Source organism: Gymnoscopelus microlampas (assembly GCF_963454915.1).
Source record: "Gymnoscopelus microlampas genome assembly, chromosome: 2".
In the NCBI taxonomy this organism is placed as follows: domain Eukaryota; kingdom Metazoa; phylum Chordata; class Actinopteri; order Myctophiformes; family Myctophidae; genus Gymnoscopelus; species Gymnoscopelus microlampas.
This window is the reverse complement of record NC_139939.1, coordinates 53,864,502-53,877,521: the sequence shown is the minus strand read 5'-3', so window position 1 is coordinate 53,877,521 and position 13,020 is coordinate 53,864,502. Positions and strand designations below refer to the sequence as shown.

The 13,020-nt window shown below is 41.7% G+C and overlaps 3 protein-coding genes across 3 annotated transcripts in view; 1 reads left to right on the top strand and 2 right to left on the bottom strand.

Moving 5' to 3' along the window:
- Positions 1 to 8,465, top strand: part of abcg2b (ATP-binding cassette, sub-family G (WHITE), member 2b) — a gene marked incomplete at both ends in the record, with an annotated part of 30,464 nt that extends 21,999 nt beyond the window's left edge. Inside the window, 4 exons of the mRNA XM_084072023.1 lie at positions 6,175 to 6,329; positions 6,859 to 6,948; positions 7,764 to 7,819; positions 8,318 to 8,465. Coding sequence (XP_083928149.1) covers positions 6,175 to 6,329; positions 6,859 to 6,948; positions 7,764 to 7,819; positions 8,318 to 8,465 — 449 coding nt within the window. The remainder of the gene's footprint in view (positions 1 to 6,174; positions 6,330 to 6,858; positions 6,949 to 7,763; positions 7,820 to 8,317) is intronic.
- Positions 666 to 3,016, bottom strand: LOC311065285 (gamma-crystallin M2-like; the record flags this gene model as incomplete). The annotated part of the gene is made up of 3 exons (XM_084085539.1): positions 666 to 957; positions 2,335 to 2,496; positions 2,898 to 3,016. The coding sequence occupies 3 exons, from the start codon at positions 3,014 to 3,016 to the stop codon at positions 666 to 668; spliced, it is 573 nt and encodes a 190-aa protein (XP_083941665.1).
- Positions 8,466 to 10,592: 2,127 nt separating the features above from the next.
- On the bottom strand, positions 10,593 to 12,683 carry LOC311055745 (uncharacterized protein; the record flags this gene model as incomplete). Its single annotated transcript, XM_084072013.1, has 3 exons — positions 10,593 to 11,546; positions 12,113 to 12,129; positions 12,599 to 12,683. The coding sequence occupies 3 exons, from the start codon at positions 12,681 to 12,683 to the stop codon at positions 10,593 to 10,595; spliced, it is 1,056 nt and encodes a 351-aa protein (XP_083928139.1).
- Positions 12,684 to 13,020: the final 337 nt, after the last annotated feature.

Genomic DNA, 13,020 nt, shown 5'->3' with positions numbered 1-13,020 from the left:
ACATACATATATACAGTATATCAATGGTGGAAAGTAACTAAGTACTTAAGTACATATCAATGTACTATATTAGTTCAATATCTCCTTTACTGTATTAGTTCAATACTTTTACTTCTACTCCACTGCCAGAGGCAAATGTTGTACTTTTACTCCACTACAATTATTTGAAAACTTTAACTTTTTAACACGTTACTTTGTAGATTTTGTGTGTGTGTGTGTGTGTGTGTGTGTGTGTGTGTGTGTGTGTGTGTGTGTGTGTGTGTGTGTGTGTGTGTGTGTGTGTGTGTGTGTGTGTGTGTATATATATATATATATATACATATATATATATATATATATATATATATATATATATATATATATATATATATATATATATATATATATATATATATATATATATATATATATATATATATATATATATATATAAAATATATAGTTGTGTGAGCTTGTAGATATCGGCTATATTCACAGAATGTTTGCCCATGACATGCCCAGAATAGGGGGTGCTGCTAGGGGTCATGTGTTTTTTGTGTGATAAGTATGATAAACGTCGTACACAGAAAAATAAATGCATCACAATGAGTTCATTTAGTTTTCCAACATTAAAACAGCTTTATTAAAGTGGACTTTCATCTCATCTCGTATTTAAAGTCTTGTACTTAGTTGTACATGGAGTCCTGGATGCGCCTCATGCTCATGAACCTGCTCATGCCGCCGCTGCTGCCGCAGCCGCCCATGTTCATGAAGTTCCTGTACTCGCCGGGCCTCATGTACATCATCTTGCCGCGGTACTGGGCCTGCTCGTACATCAGCCAGTGGCCGTCCATCACGTTGCAGGACATGCAGTTGTTCATCTGGTAGCGATCCATGATGTTGTCGCAGTCGTCCATCATCTCGTGCATCTGTCCGCCGAAGTTCTCGCGCTCGTAGATCCTCATACGGTAGTTGCCCCTGTGTGTTTTTTTTGATTGATTGAAATATTTTGATATTAGGCAAAAAATAGTGTAAAACAGCACAGTTACATTTATGATACTTTGTCTAAAAGGTCCGTCCAAAAAAAAGGTCCTCGCGGTCTTGTTTCCATTGGGGTTGTTGGGTATTCAATTCATAGACACTAGACCATACCCGGTCGACGCATCCGTGGGGGGATATGCGCACATGATCTGGCAACCCGGGAGGCGACATTGTTTGACACATAAACGCTAATAAGAAGCTGAGATTTGATGAAATTGAAAAACGGGCTTCACAGTTAAGTTCAGATGGTAATGGTCAATGGCTGTGTGCAAAATCAGAGCAATTGCTCCAGCCACTGAGGAGAACCGGGTAGCTTCACTCACCACTACAGACACTCACCACTACAGACAGACAGACAGACAGACAGAGGTTACTAGAATTATAGTAGGATATAGTAGCAACCAAAAAGTTCAAATATCAACACAAAAATACCGAAAAAATAACACTATATGTACAAAAAAAAGTAACCTATGTACAAAAACATCTGTCTAACGGGAAAAATGGTACTACCTCCTCTTTTGGCCTCCAGAAAAGCGAGTTTTTAAGACTGTTTTAAATGAGCCCAGCGAACTGCATTTTTTTGTAGCCTGGCATTGGCCAGACGGATAACGTGGATTCACTCTCACGTTCCTCCCCGGTATCGGTCTGGACTTCGGCCCATATAAGGAACGAGTATGAGAAAAATCAGAAAATGATTTTTGATGCTTTTCACTGTTGTACGGACAACAGTTGAAACGTAGTCACTGATTGGCCATACTCGCTCCCTATGTGTCGGGAGGAAAGTGAGAGTGAATCTACGTTATCAGTCTGGCTACATTTTTTGAGGGATGGGGTTAGACCAGTGGTTCTCAACCAGTGGTCCGGGGACCACCAGTGGTCCTTGAGGGGTTTCCAGGGGGTCCCCAGCCAAATTAAGTTAGGAACCAAATTGACTCTTATATGTCTGTAACTCTGAGAGTGTATAAATGGAACCAAATGGACCCGAATGGGTCCATTTGGTTCCATTTGTTTACTCTCAGAGTTAAATGAACACTGATGATGATGATACAGTGTAGATTGGGACCCCCAAGAAATCGAAATGGTTGAGTCCCTGGCACATCTTTTGAAATGGTGGTCCCTGGGCTAATATGTGTCAATTTGGGAGTCCTTGACGCGAAAAAGGTTGAAAACCACTGGGTTAGACTATTCCAAACCCACGGGTGGCAGTGCTGTAGAAGGAGAATTTGCCCATGTTTGTTTTATGGGTGGGTGGTACCAGATCGTTGTCAACGCTCTCCCTCTAGCTCTGTGACTGTGGGTGGGTGTCCTACTAACCTGTGCATGGGGATCATGCGGAAGGACCTGACGCAGTCCCTCATGCCCATCATGCTCATGTAGTCGGAGTACTCGCCCCTCCTCATGAAGAACTGGTTGCCCATGTAGTTGGTGCGGTCGTACAGCATGAAGCAGCCCCTCTCCACCCTGCAGGAGTGGCACCTGTTGTTTCCAGTGGGTGGAAAGTAATTTAGTACATTTACTCAAGTACTGCTGCTGTACTTAAGTACAATTTTGAGGTATTTGTGCTTTACTTGAGTATTTCCAATTTCCAATACTTTTACTTCTACTCCACTACATCTCGGAGGGAAATGTTGTGCTTTTTAAAGAGTTTTACACATTTGATAACTTGTGAAAGGGAACATTCTGCACAATGAGTACTTTTACTTTTGGTACTTTCAGTACATTTCGAAACCAATACTTTTGTACTTTTTGCTCAAGTAAATTTCGATTAACGGACTTTTACTTGTAACAGGATATTCCTCCTACACTGCACTTCAGTATTGATACTTTTACTTTACTTAAGTAAAAGATGCGAGTATACTTTTTCCACCAAAACTGACCTGTTCAGGTAGGAGGACATATCGGCGCAGTCGCTCATGCACTCGTAGGAGCGGCCCTGGAAGTTCCTATCCTCGTAGAAGGTGATCTTGCCCATCATGTTCATGCCGGAAGAAGTCATCTTTGCGTTGGTCGGTTGTTTCAGCTGTTTGCTGTTTGCTGCTGCTGTTGCTGCTGCTGTGGCTGTGAGTGAACTGACTTCCTACCTGAGCCGAAGCCTTGCTATTTGTACGGTTCCTGACCAGCTGAGGCTGCTTTGTGTCACCATGGAACCTCCCCCTGACTCAGCAATATTCCATAGAAAAGCATATAGAGCTGAGCTGAGGTTGTTGTTTTTCCACCTCAAAAAAACCTTGAAAAGGCTGTTTTCTCTGGACGGCACAAAGCCTGTGTACCATTACGACAATACCGGACAACAAGAGGCTGAAAGGGTTAACAATGACCAGGGGGGTCCTAGCTGAAAGACAATGACCAAATAGCTGAAAGATATGCCATGGACGTTAGTTAGTGGAGGTTTGGGTTGACATGATGTAACTCCAAAGGTGGACAAGAAATCAAAAATAATTGCTCCATTGATTAGAAATTGATAATTCAAAATATGCTCCTCGTTGACTTACATTGTACGCTGGAACAGCTCTCAAAGTCACTCTTTTAGCACGTAGATGAACACAAACAAAGTTGATTCAGACAATATAGAACATCACCAAACCCAGTACTGTTTGTTTTATTAATAAAACAATTAACTTCCTGTTGCTATCTATTTGATGATCCGGATCTGGATCCGTGGATCCAGTCCAGTTTTTTTTCCTAATAAAAAGAGCAAAATCAACAGAAAGTTAACATTTTTTTAAAAAAACAATCAGTACTGGGTTTGGTGATGTTCTATATTGTCTGAATCAACTTTGTTTGCGTTCGTTTACATGCGAAAAGAGTGACTTTGAGAGCTGTTTCAGCGTACAATGTAAGTCAATGTGGAGCATATTTAGAATTCTCCGTTTCTAATCAATGGAGCAATTATTTATTTTTTCTTGTCCACCTTTGGAGTTACATCATGGCAAGGTAACTACAAAACCCAAACCTCTTCCAAAGTGGTCTTGCCCTTTAATGTGCGAGAAAAAGACATATCAGTGTTAGCGTGTGTCGACCGCATAGTCAACGTAAGGTAACTGACTGGTATAATCCACAGGTATAAGTCCATAAGGAAGAGCAATAAAAAGTCCAAGTCACAAACAAAACTTTTTACAAAAGTATTGGTATCAAAAATGTATTTTAATGTACCAAAAGTAGAAAGCTCGTTATGCAGAATGTCCCATTTCACAAGTCTTCAAATGTATAACAATCTTTTGAAAATAGCAGATCTACAAGCTCACAATGTGTCGCATCGCGACACATTGTGAGCTTGTAGATCTGCTATTTTCAAATGGCCGAAATGTATATAGGGCTGAAGTGAGTAATGTATGTTTTGTAATAATAATCCAAAACTACAAAGTAATTTATGGATTGATTGAATACTTTATTCACAGTTTGCAAAAAAAAAGCACAGAAAGTACAGTTTAATACAAATACAATGGTAAAAGCACTATGGCTTGTTTCCATTGGGGTCCTGTGTATTCAATTAATTGAAACATTTAGTTGCAGACAAAAATTACTATGCAAAAAACATCATATAAACGAGTAGTAATCAAAAAGAAAGATATGTACAGTACAACTATAGTACCTAAAGTTTTTAAATACTTGTAGTGGAGTAAAAAGTAGGCTACAATTATTGCCTCTGAGATATAGTGGAGTAGAAGTAAAAGTATTGAAAATTGGAAAATACTCCAGTAAAGTAAAAAATACCTAAAACTTTTACTTAAAGGGATATTTCACTTAAAAAATAATGTTGGGTAACTTTATCATCTACTCAGGCTTTTGTGAAGAGCCAAGACAGTTTTTAAGTTGCTCGATTCAGTATTTAGATATTTGATATTCATTTGACATTCATGAAGAACACCCGTCCTTGGTTCATACTGCCCTCCTAACACGTGAGGGGGCCATGTTTTTTCGATTAATTTTTTTATTACATTTTTGTATTTTATTAAATGTTTTCATTTTCCAAATCTTTTTTTAAAAATAAATGAAAAAAAAGTAAAGTGAAATATCCCTTTAAGTACAGTACTTGAGTAAATGTACTTGTGCAACAGCAGTGACACAGAGATAAAAGAAAGGATGGGGGGGGCGGGGTGAACACAGTTTGAAGGAAGAGGGATGAGACAGGGGCCAAGGATGAGGGGATGAATCAGGATGGAAGGGATAGAGGGGTGAATGGGGGGCCACTTTGTTTCCTGAAACAAAGAGTGAGGGGGTCTTTGTTTGGGGGGTGGGGGGGGGGGTCTTTTGTTTCCTGAACTTTAGTTATTATAGCGTCTCTGTCGGGTGGAAACCTCATATGTCCAAAACTGTTACATTGTGAGCTTGTAGATCGGCTATTTTCAAATGGCCGAAATGTATAGGGCTGAAGTGATTAAAGGTAGGGTAAGTGATTTACTTTGGTTAAAATTGCTATAGAGTGTTTGTTCAGTAACAGGAGTCTCTCATGTCTCTCCAGCTCTTTATTAAACAGAAAATGCATTTTCAGTGCTCTCTCCTGATTGGCTTAAATGTTGTCACCTACCTGAAAATGTACTATATTCTGTTTACTAAAGAGCTGGAGAGACCCCTGTGACTGAACAAACGCTATGTAGAAATGATTACTATCAGAATATAGTACTTTAACATTTTTAACAAACAACAAAAGAATACCAAAAAATATCACTTACCCTACCTTTAATATGTTTTGTAATAATAATCAAAATCTACAAAGTAACTAGTAACTAAAGTTTTCAAATAATTGTAGTGGAGTAAAAGTACAATATTTGCCTTTGAGATGTAGTGGAGTAGAGGTAAAAGTACTGAAAATTGGAAATACTCCAGTAAAGTAAAAAAAAAATCAAAATTGTGCTTAAGTACAGTACTTGAGTAAATGTACTTAGTTACTTTACACCACCGTTGGCAAATGTACGTTTACATTTCAGGATTCAAATTAAAAAATAGCAAAAGTAGCAGATCTACAAGCTCTAAACGAGCAGTGTTTCGATCTTGTAGATCTGCTACTTTTGCGACTTTTTAATACTTACTACTTTTTACGAAAACACACAATAAAGTTAGAATGATAAGAGGTTTCTGCCCTGACAGCAACAATCTAGTATAACTTTCTTTATGGAGTGTTCTTCTCACTCTTGACTCCTCCCACTCCTCCAGGTCTGAAGCCAGCGGTCACTGCCTTCCTGTGCTTTGCGTTGACCATGAGTCTGGTCAGCCTGGCCGGGGTCAGCCTGGCCTTCCTGGTCTCCGCCAGCGTCTCCTCCTTCGCCATGGCCAACATCCTCATCGCTTTACCCTTCGTCTTTATGATGGTGAGAGAGACACACACACACACACACACACACACACACACACACACACACACACACACACACACTTCAACATCACGGTCATAATCCTTTTACAGTTTTAGACAGTTAGGCCGTTTCAGTTTTAACCCATTAAAACCAGCAAAAAAACTGTGTCATTTTAGATTTTAACCACATTAGCCATTATTTTATACTTTGGCTATACAAAATTATGAGCTTGTAGATCTGCTATTTTTTCGAATCGTGAAAAACTGCGCAAATCTTTGAATATATACACATTTTTTTATGGGAAATTTGTAACTGAAATCTTTACTTCTGAGGGTCCCTGGAACTAAATATTTTGAGATGGAGGTCCGAGGCCAAATACATATCATTTTTGGGGTCCTTGACATGAAAAGGTTCGAGAACCTTTGATATAGCAACATGTAAACCAGTGGTTCCCAAACAGTGTGTCACGTATTTATTAGCAGTATTCTGTCCAGTTGTCTCACTGCCTTTACACCACCCCCCCCCTATCTTCTCTTTCCTCAAGGTGTTTGGAGGGTTTCTGGTCAATCTCAACTCCATGCTGAGCTGGCTGTCGTGGCTGAAGTGGGTCAGCATCTTCAAATATGGACTGGATGTAAGACAGACATGAGGCTGTGGTGTGGGTGGTGGTGAATGAGATGGGCGGTGGGGTGGGGGTGGGCTGTGTAATTCACTGTTACTCAACCAGTGGTCCATCATGGTATAATTACAAATGTTTCTTACTAAATATATACTGTATATTGTTATGGGGAGGTGGTGTGGGGTGTCCCTTTTTGATTGATGGATTGGTTGATTGAATACTGTATCAACTGTTTGCAAAAAGTAGGCTACAGTGGTACAATTATACAATAATGCTAAAAGGATAAAACAAAAGAGAGCTTGTTTCTATGAATTCAATGAATCAAGACATATAAAGACATACAATACAAGAAATCATCAATAGGCTACTAGGAGCAACAGAACAAAATGGGGGGTATTTATTTTGGCAAACTAGAAGACTTATAGGTCCAGTTGCAAAATGCAGACAGGTGATCTTTTATGGTGGTTTAGAAGGAGGGTAGAGAGGCACACTTTTTGATGGCTGGTGGCATTTCACATTTTGGTGGCATAATAGTCAAATTAATTCATCCCTATGTTTGTGCCGAATCTGGGGGGAATGAGATGAGTGGAGCTCCCTCTGGTGTTGTGCTCGTGGGCTTTTCTCACTCTTTTGATGTATAGTTTGACAGGTCCATGTATGGGCACATGGTCCCTTGAGTATCTTGAAAACCAGGCGTGTGTGTGTGTGTGTGTGTGTGTGTGTGTGTGTGTGTGTGTGTGTGTGTGTGTGTGTGCGTGTGCGTGTGTGCGCGTGTGTGCAGCGGTTGCATCAGGATGGTTTTCACAGCATGATCTCTCCTCTGTTCTCAGGCTGCGTTCATCAATGAGTTTACAGACCAGAAGTTCTGGAGCAGCAATACCACTTTGTGAGTGTGTACACACACACACACACACACACACACACACACACACACACACACACACACACACACACACACACACACACACACACACACACACACACACAAACAACCCCCGCTGGGTGGGTGTCTGTCAAAAAAACAACTCTCTTTGACTAAGAGGACTATTTCATCTTCCTTTACTGCAGACAGACAGACACGTACACACACAGACACTGATGCCACACAGACAATGTTGATGTTGTAGTAGACAGATGCTATGCTCTTTGGATAGACGCCAACCAAAGTTATGAAATAATTGTAGTGGAGTAAAAAAGAGTATAATACAAATCGATTACTTTATTTTTATTTTTATAATCAATTAAATGGATTAGTTCCAGTGACCAGTGATTCTTAAAGTGGGGTCCGAGTGTTCTTGTATTCATTTGGGGGTCCTGAAATTTTAAAAAAAGTTTTAAAACAAATGTACATTGACTGTTGCACCCCTGTGTGTCCTTGCTGCAGTATTACAGGGGAGGTGTTTCTACGGGCTCAGGGAATAGACTACTCTAGCTGGGGCTTCTGGCAGAACCATGTGGCTCTGGGTGGCATCGTAACAGTCTGCATGGTGCTGGCCTATGTTCAGCTACGACGCATCAACCGCTGGAAATGATGAAGGTCCCTCTCTCTCTGTCTCTCTGTCTCTCTGTCTCTCTGTTCCTCTGCCTGACTATTAGTGATGTGTCGTTCATGATCGATTCGTTCAAAAGAACTAGTTAATTTGCTGTGAACGAGCTCGTTTCACTTTCTGAAACTGTTACGTTCGCGAGCGACGTTAAAAAGAAAACGCTCCCGCGATGGTGTTCCACACACATTATAAAACATACTGTAACCACTTTAGCCCTGTTTTATACTAAGGCTATTTGAAAATAGCAGATCTACAAGCTCACAACGCATCGGAGCTTGTTGATCGGCTATTTTCAAATATGTTAGTACTTTTACTTTTGGTACTTTAAGTGTATATTTTGATGCCAATACTTTTGTACTTTTACTCAAGTAAATGTTGAACACTAGAAAATAGCGCTACTGAACGAGAACGTGAACGAATCATTTGAACGAATCATTGTCGTGAACGTGAACGAAATCGTTCGTTCACTGAAATGAACTTTTTTTTCCACCACTACTGACTATCCTACTAAAAAAAGTTACGTAACTTTTTGTTCCTAGTTATAGTTTTCATTATTTTGTTAGTTTTAGTTATATAACAAACTTGCTGTCTACACAGTGAAATACTCTGTGTTGTGTAGATCAGTCTCTAGCAATCCCTCCATCAAGAGTTCAAATAACCTGCACATTATGAGAACAATTACACATTTCAAACCAAATTCACACTACAGTTATTTGGAGGGTAAAGGCGGAAATACTGTGTTTAAAAGACTGTCAGAAAATCTTTTTTCCATGATCTTTGTACAAAATAAATATTTATCTCTGATATACAACATGAGCAACATGATTTTGATTTTATTCATGTTTGATACATTAAACACTCTCTTTTTCTTCTCTTTCTCTCTCTCTCTCAGACACGCGCGCGCACACACACACACACACACACACACACACACACACACACACACACACACACACACACACACACACACACACAGACTCACACGTGTCTTAGCACTTGACTGCAGACTGTGTAAGCTGCCATTGAGCCCACTTGACGAGTACACGAGAGAAGGTTCAACACACACAGACACACAAACACACACACACACACACACACACACACACACACACACACACACACACACACACACACACACACACACACACACACACACACACACACACACACACATACACACACACACACACACACACGTGTCAACATCTTATTTACAAAGCTGCTTACACACAAGTGAGAGATCACACATGATTATCCTCTCAAAACGATCACACAGATTTACAGACAATGTAGTAAATATATAGGGGATATATTTTTCTCAATAGTCAGGAATGGAATTCTAATTGGCTGAAATGGGCTAATGTACAGTATGGTGGTTGAAGGTTTTTATTTGTGAACCTTTCGGCACAGTGCAAAAAACAAAGTGACTATATGGATATCATACTTAGTTTTTCATCCTTGTTTGAATATTTGAAGTCCACCATGCAGGCATGCACTGTCCCGTTTACAGTACTTGCATTTGACCAGAGTGATAAAAGTTCTTTCCTGTCCCTGAGCGAAAAGTTCATTTTAAATCATAACAGTAGAGGAGGAACAACTGAGAATAGTTATAAATCTAGATTAGTTGTGGAATAAGACGTGTGGATTACAGAATAAAACATACAGTATAATGCACTGACAGCCATGGTGGTACTGTATGTATCAGGGATTCCCAAATGTTTTCATGCCAAGGACCCCCAAATAGGCATAGCCTCAGGCTGTGCCCCTCCACCAGTCCAACAATGTTTGAAAATGTCCAACATAGGGATGGTTAAACTTTCACAACAATCTTTTGAATTGAATTTCAATAGAATTTTCTTCCCCCTCCCATTTTCCTCTCTTTTCCAATTGGCCCCCGTGGTGTTCCCTGGCTCACTCTGAGAGTGTACAGATGGAATCAAATGGACCTGTAAGGGGTTTCATACTGTGTCTTAGTTAGTTCGTTAAAAATACAGCCATGTCCTTGTACAAAAGAAAACCACGTGCATGTCATAGCAGGACACATGAATTACCAGCTGAAAATCAGGTCCTGTCCTGTCCGAACTCACGTCCCGTCAACTTTCATTCTGACCTTCAGAAGCTTTTCAAATGAGTTCCACCGTACTGGAGGCCGGCGGTGCCCACGGTCACCGGGGCGTTCTCCAACCCGCGGAGCCACTCGGTGCACTTCAGCACCACGCGCTCGTCGACCACACAGTCTTCCTCCTCTTCCTCGTACTCCACGTCGTCGTACTTGTGCCACTCGTTGAGGAGCGAGATCTTCACCAGCGAGCTGACATCTCCCGGCGCGAGGATGTCACTGTTGTTCTGGTGACTGTTTTTAACAGCAGAAGAAGCTCTGCTGCTCAGCGTGCCGTGTCTCGACGCCGGTTGATGCCGCCTGCGCCGGCCATCCGTGGTGCTACTGGTTACTTCGGCGTTCCAGGCCGCCAAGCGTTGCTGTCTCTCGTTGCTTCGCCGCTGTAGCAGCCGAACGGCCTCCGGTGTGAGAGTCAGTGTAAAGCGGGCCTCGTCCTCCTCCAGATACCTAGTTGTCGTGACCCTCACCTGGGGTTCGCCCTTGGGGAGGCCAGCGTCCAGGCTGCCGCGGCCGCACTGCGGCGTCTTAGAAACGGACCCGCCACCAGTGCAGGAGGCAGGGAGGGTTCCCGAGAGCCTCTTTGACGAGGAGGACAGCCACTGGCCCTTGCACTTAGCGTTCAATCCCGACTCCCCAGACGTCGCCTTGCTGGTCGGCAGGCGACTCCTGGGCTGGCTCTTCTTCCCCAGGTGCCTCAGGTTCGATGCCAGCCTCTCCGTCATGGAGCTGCCCTTATTGTCTTCCACCGCGGCGGCCTTGGTCCTGGCCAAGGAGGGGACGGTCGCTGATGCGTTGTTGTAGTTCATCGTGGGTCTCACGTTCCCAGTAAGTCCTCCAGACACGGGGGTAGAATGCGATGAGTGTGCGATCGGCACGGGAGGAACGAAGGGCATCTTAGCAATACATAGCAACAGGTAGGAAATGAACTCTGTTTTGCGGTTGAAACGCTGGAGGAGAAAAGCAGACGGTATCAAGGAGCAAGCTGTGACGCCGAGGATAAAACGATGCATACAGGGTCAGCAGGCTGGTGTGGCTTGTTGTCCGGCAGGCTCTCCTAGTAGTGCACCTGTCACCTTATAGGAACTGTGTGGCTGTTGTGGCGGTCCTGTTCCACTTCTTATACCTGACTACACGTGTGTGTGTGTGTGTGTGTGGGTGTGGGTGTGGGTGTGGGTGTGGGTGTGGGTGGGTGTGGGTGTGGGTGGGTGTGTGTGTGGGTGTGGGTGTGGTGTGTGTGTGTGTGTGTGTGTGTGTGTGTGTGTGTGTGTGTGTGTGTGTGTGTGTGTGTGTGTGTGTGTGTGTGTGGGTGTGGGGGTGTGTGTGTGTGTGTGTGTGTGTGTGTGTGTGTGTGTGTGAGAGAGAGAGAGAGAGAGAAGAGAGAGATAAAGCAAGAGAGAGCGAGAGAGAGAGGGGGAGAGAGAGAGATTCTCTCACGTGGATTGCCTTTACTCAATTAAAGGCTCATAGACTTAAAACTCTAAATCCCCTGAAGTCAACCCCAAGAGCACGTTACCATGCATATAGATTGATCTGGATATAGATAGGTACACGTGCACAGGTGATCCACACGTGCTGTATATTTAGATTTAGATTTTGCGTTCTTCATCCACTTCATCAGTGCTGGCACATCATTCAGGACACATGTAAAGTATGTAGCATACCACACCTACTATAGTACCAGCTATAGCCAGTTAAAAAATATTTGAAGCAAAAATAGTGCAACTAGCTGATCTACAAGCTCTCAATGCTTCCCTTTGCAAAGCGTTGTGAGCTTGTAGATCAGCTACTTTTTTGTTGTTGTTGAAGAAGCATATACGTGGTTGTGCCAGGTGGAGAAAGGGTTAATCAGAAGACTATAGGGATTTCACCGTGTGTGTGTTTAGAATTAGACATATAGGGGAGAGTTCTGGACAATTTCGTTTTAGGTAAGTTTAGAGAAGCTGTTTTGACTTTAATGCCGATAACGATAACCGACTATCAGGATATTGTTTTTACTGACCCAGTAACCTCCTCTTGGCTTTGAAGTAGTTCCTCAAGTCACGTTTCTCCTTCATCTGTGGAGGTTCTGGAGCTCCTCTCCTCATAATATACCAAAATAGCCACCCTGAGAGTAAATAGCATGTTGCAAAATAGAACAACATTTAAGTGAAACTAAAGTAGCATCTACATAACCACAGATTGTGAGGCTATACTAAACATAGTATTATTGTATATAAAGGGAAATATTTAAAGCCTTTTTTTGTTTTAATCTTGATGATTATATAGCTCATGAAAATTAAGAATGCATTAATAAATATTCGTTTTTCCTTTCCAAATATTAGAATATTATGTAAGTATTTATAATAAAGAAATATCAACCTTCTGAAAAATATGTTCATTTATGCACTAAATAGTTGGTCTGGGCTCCTTTTACACAAATTA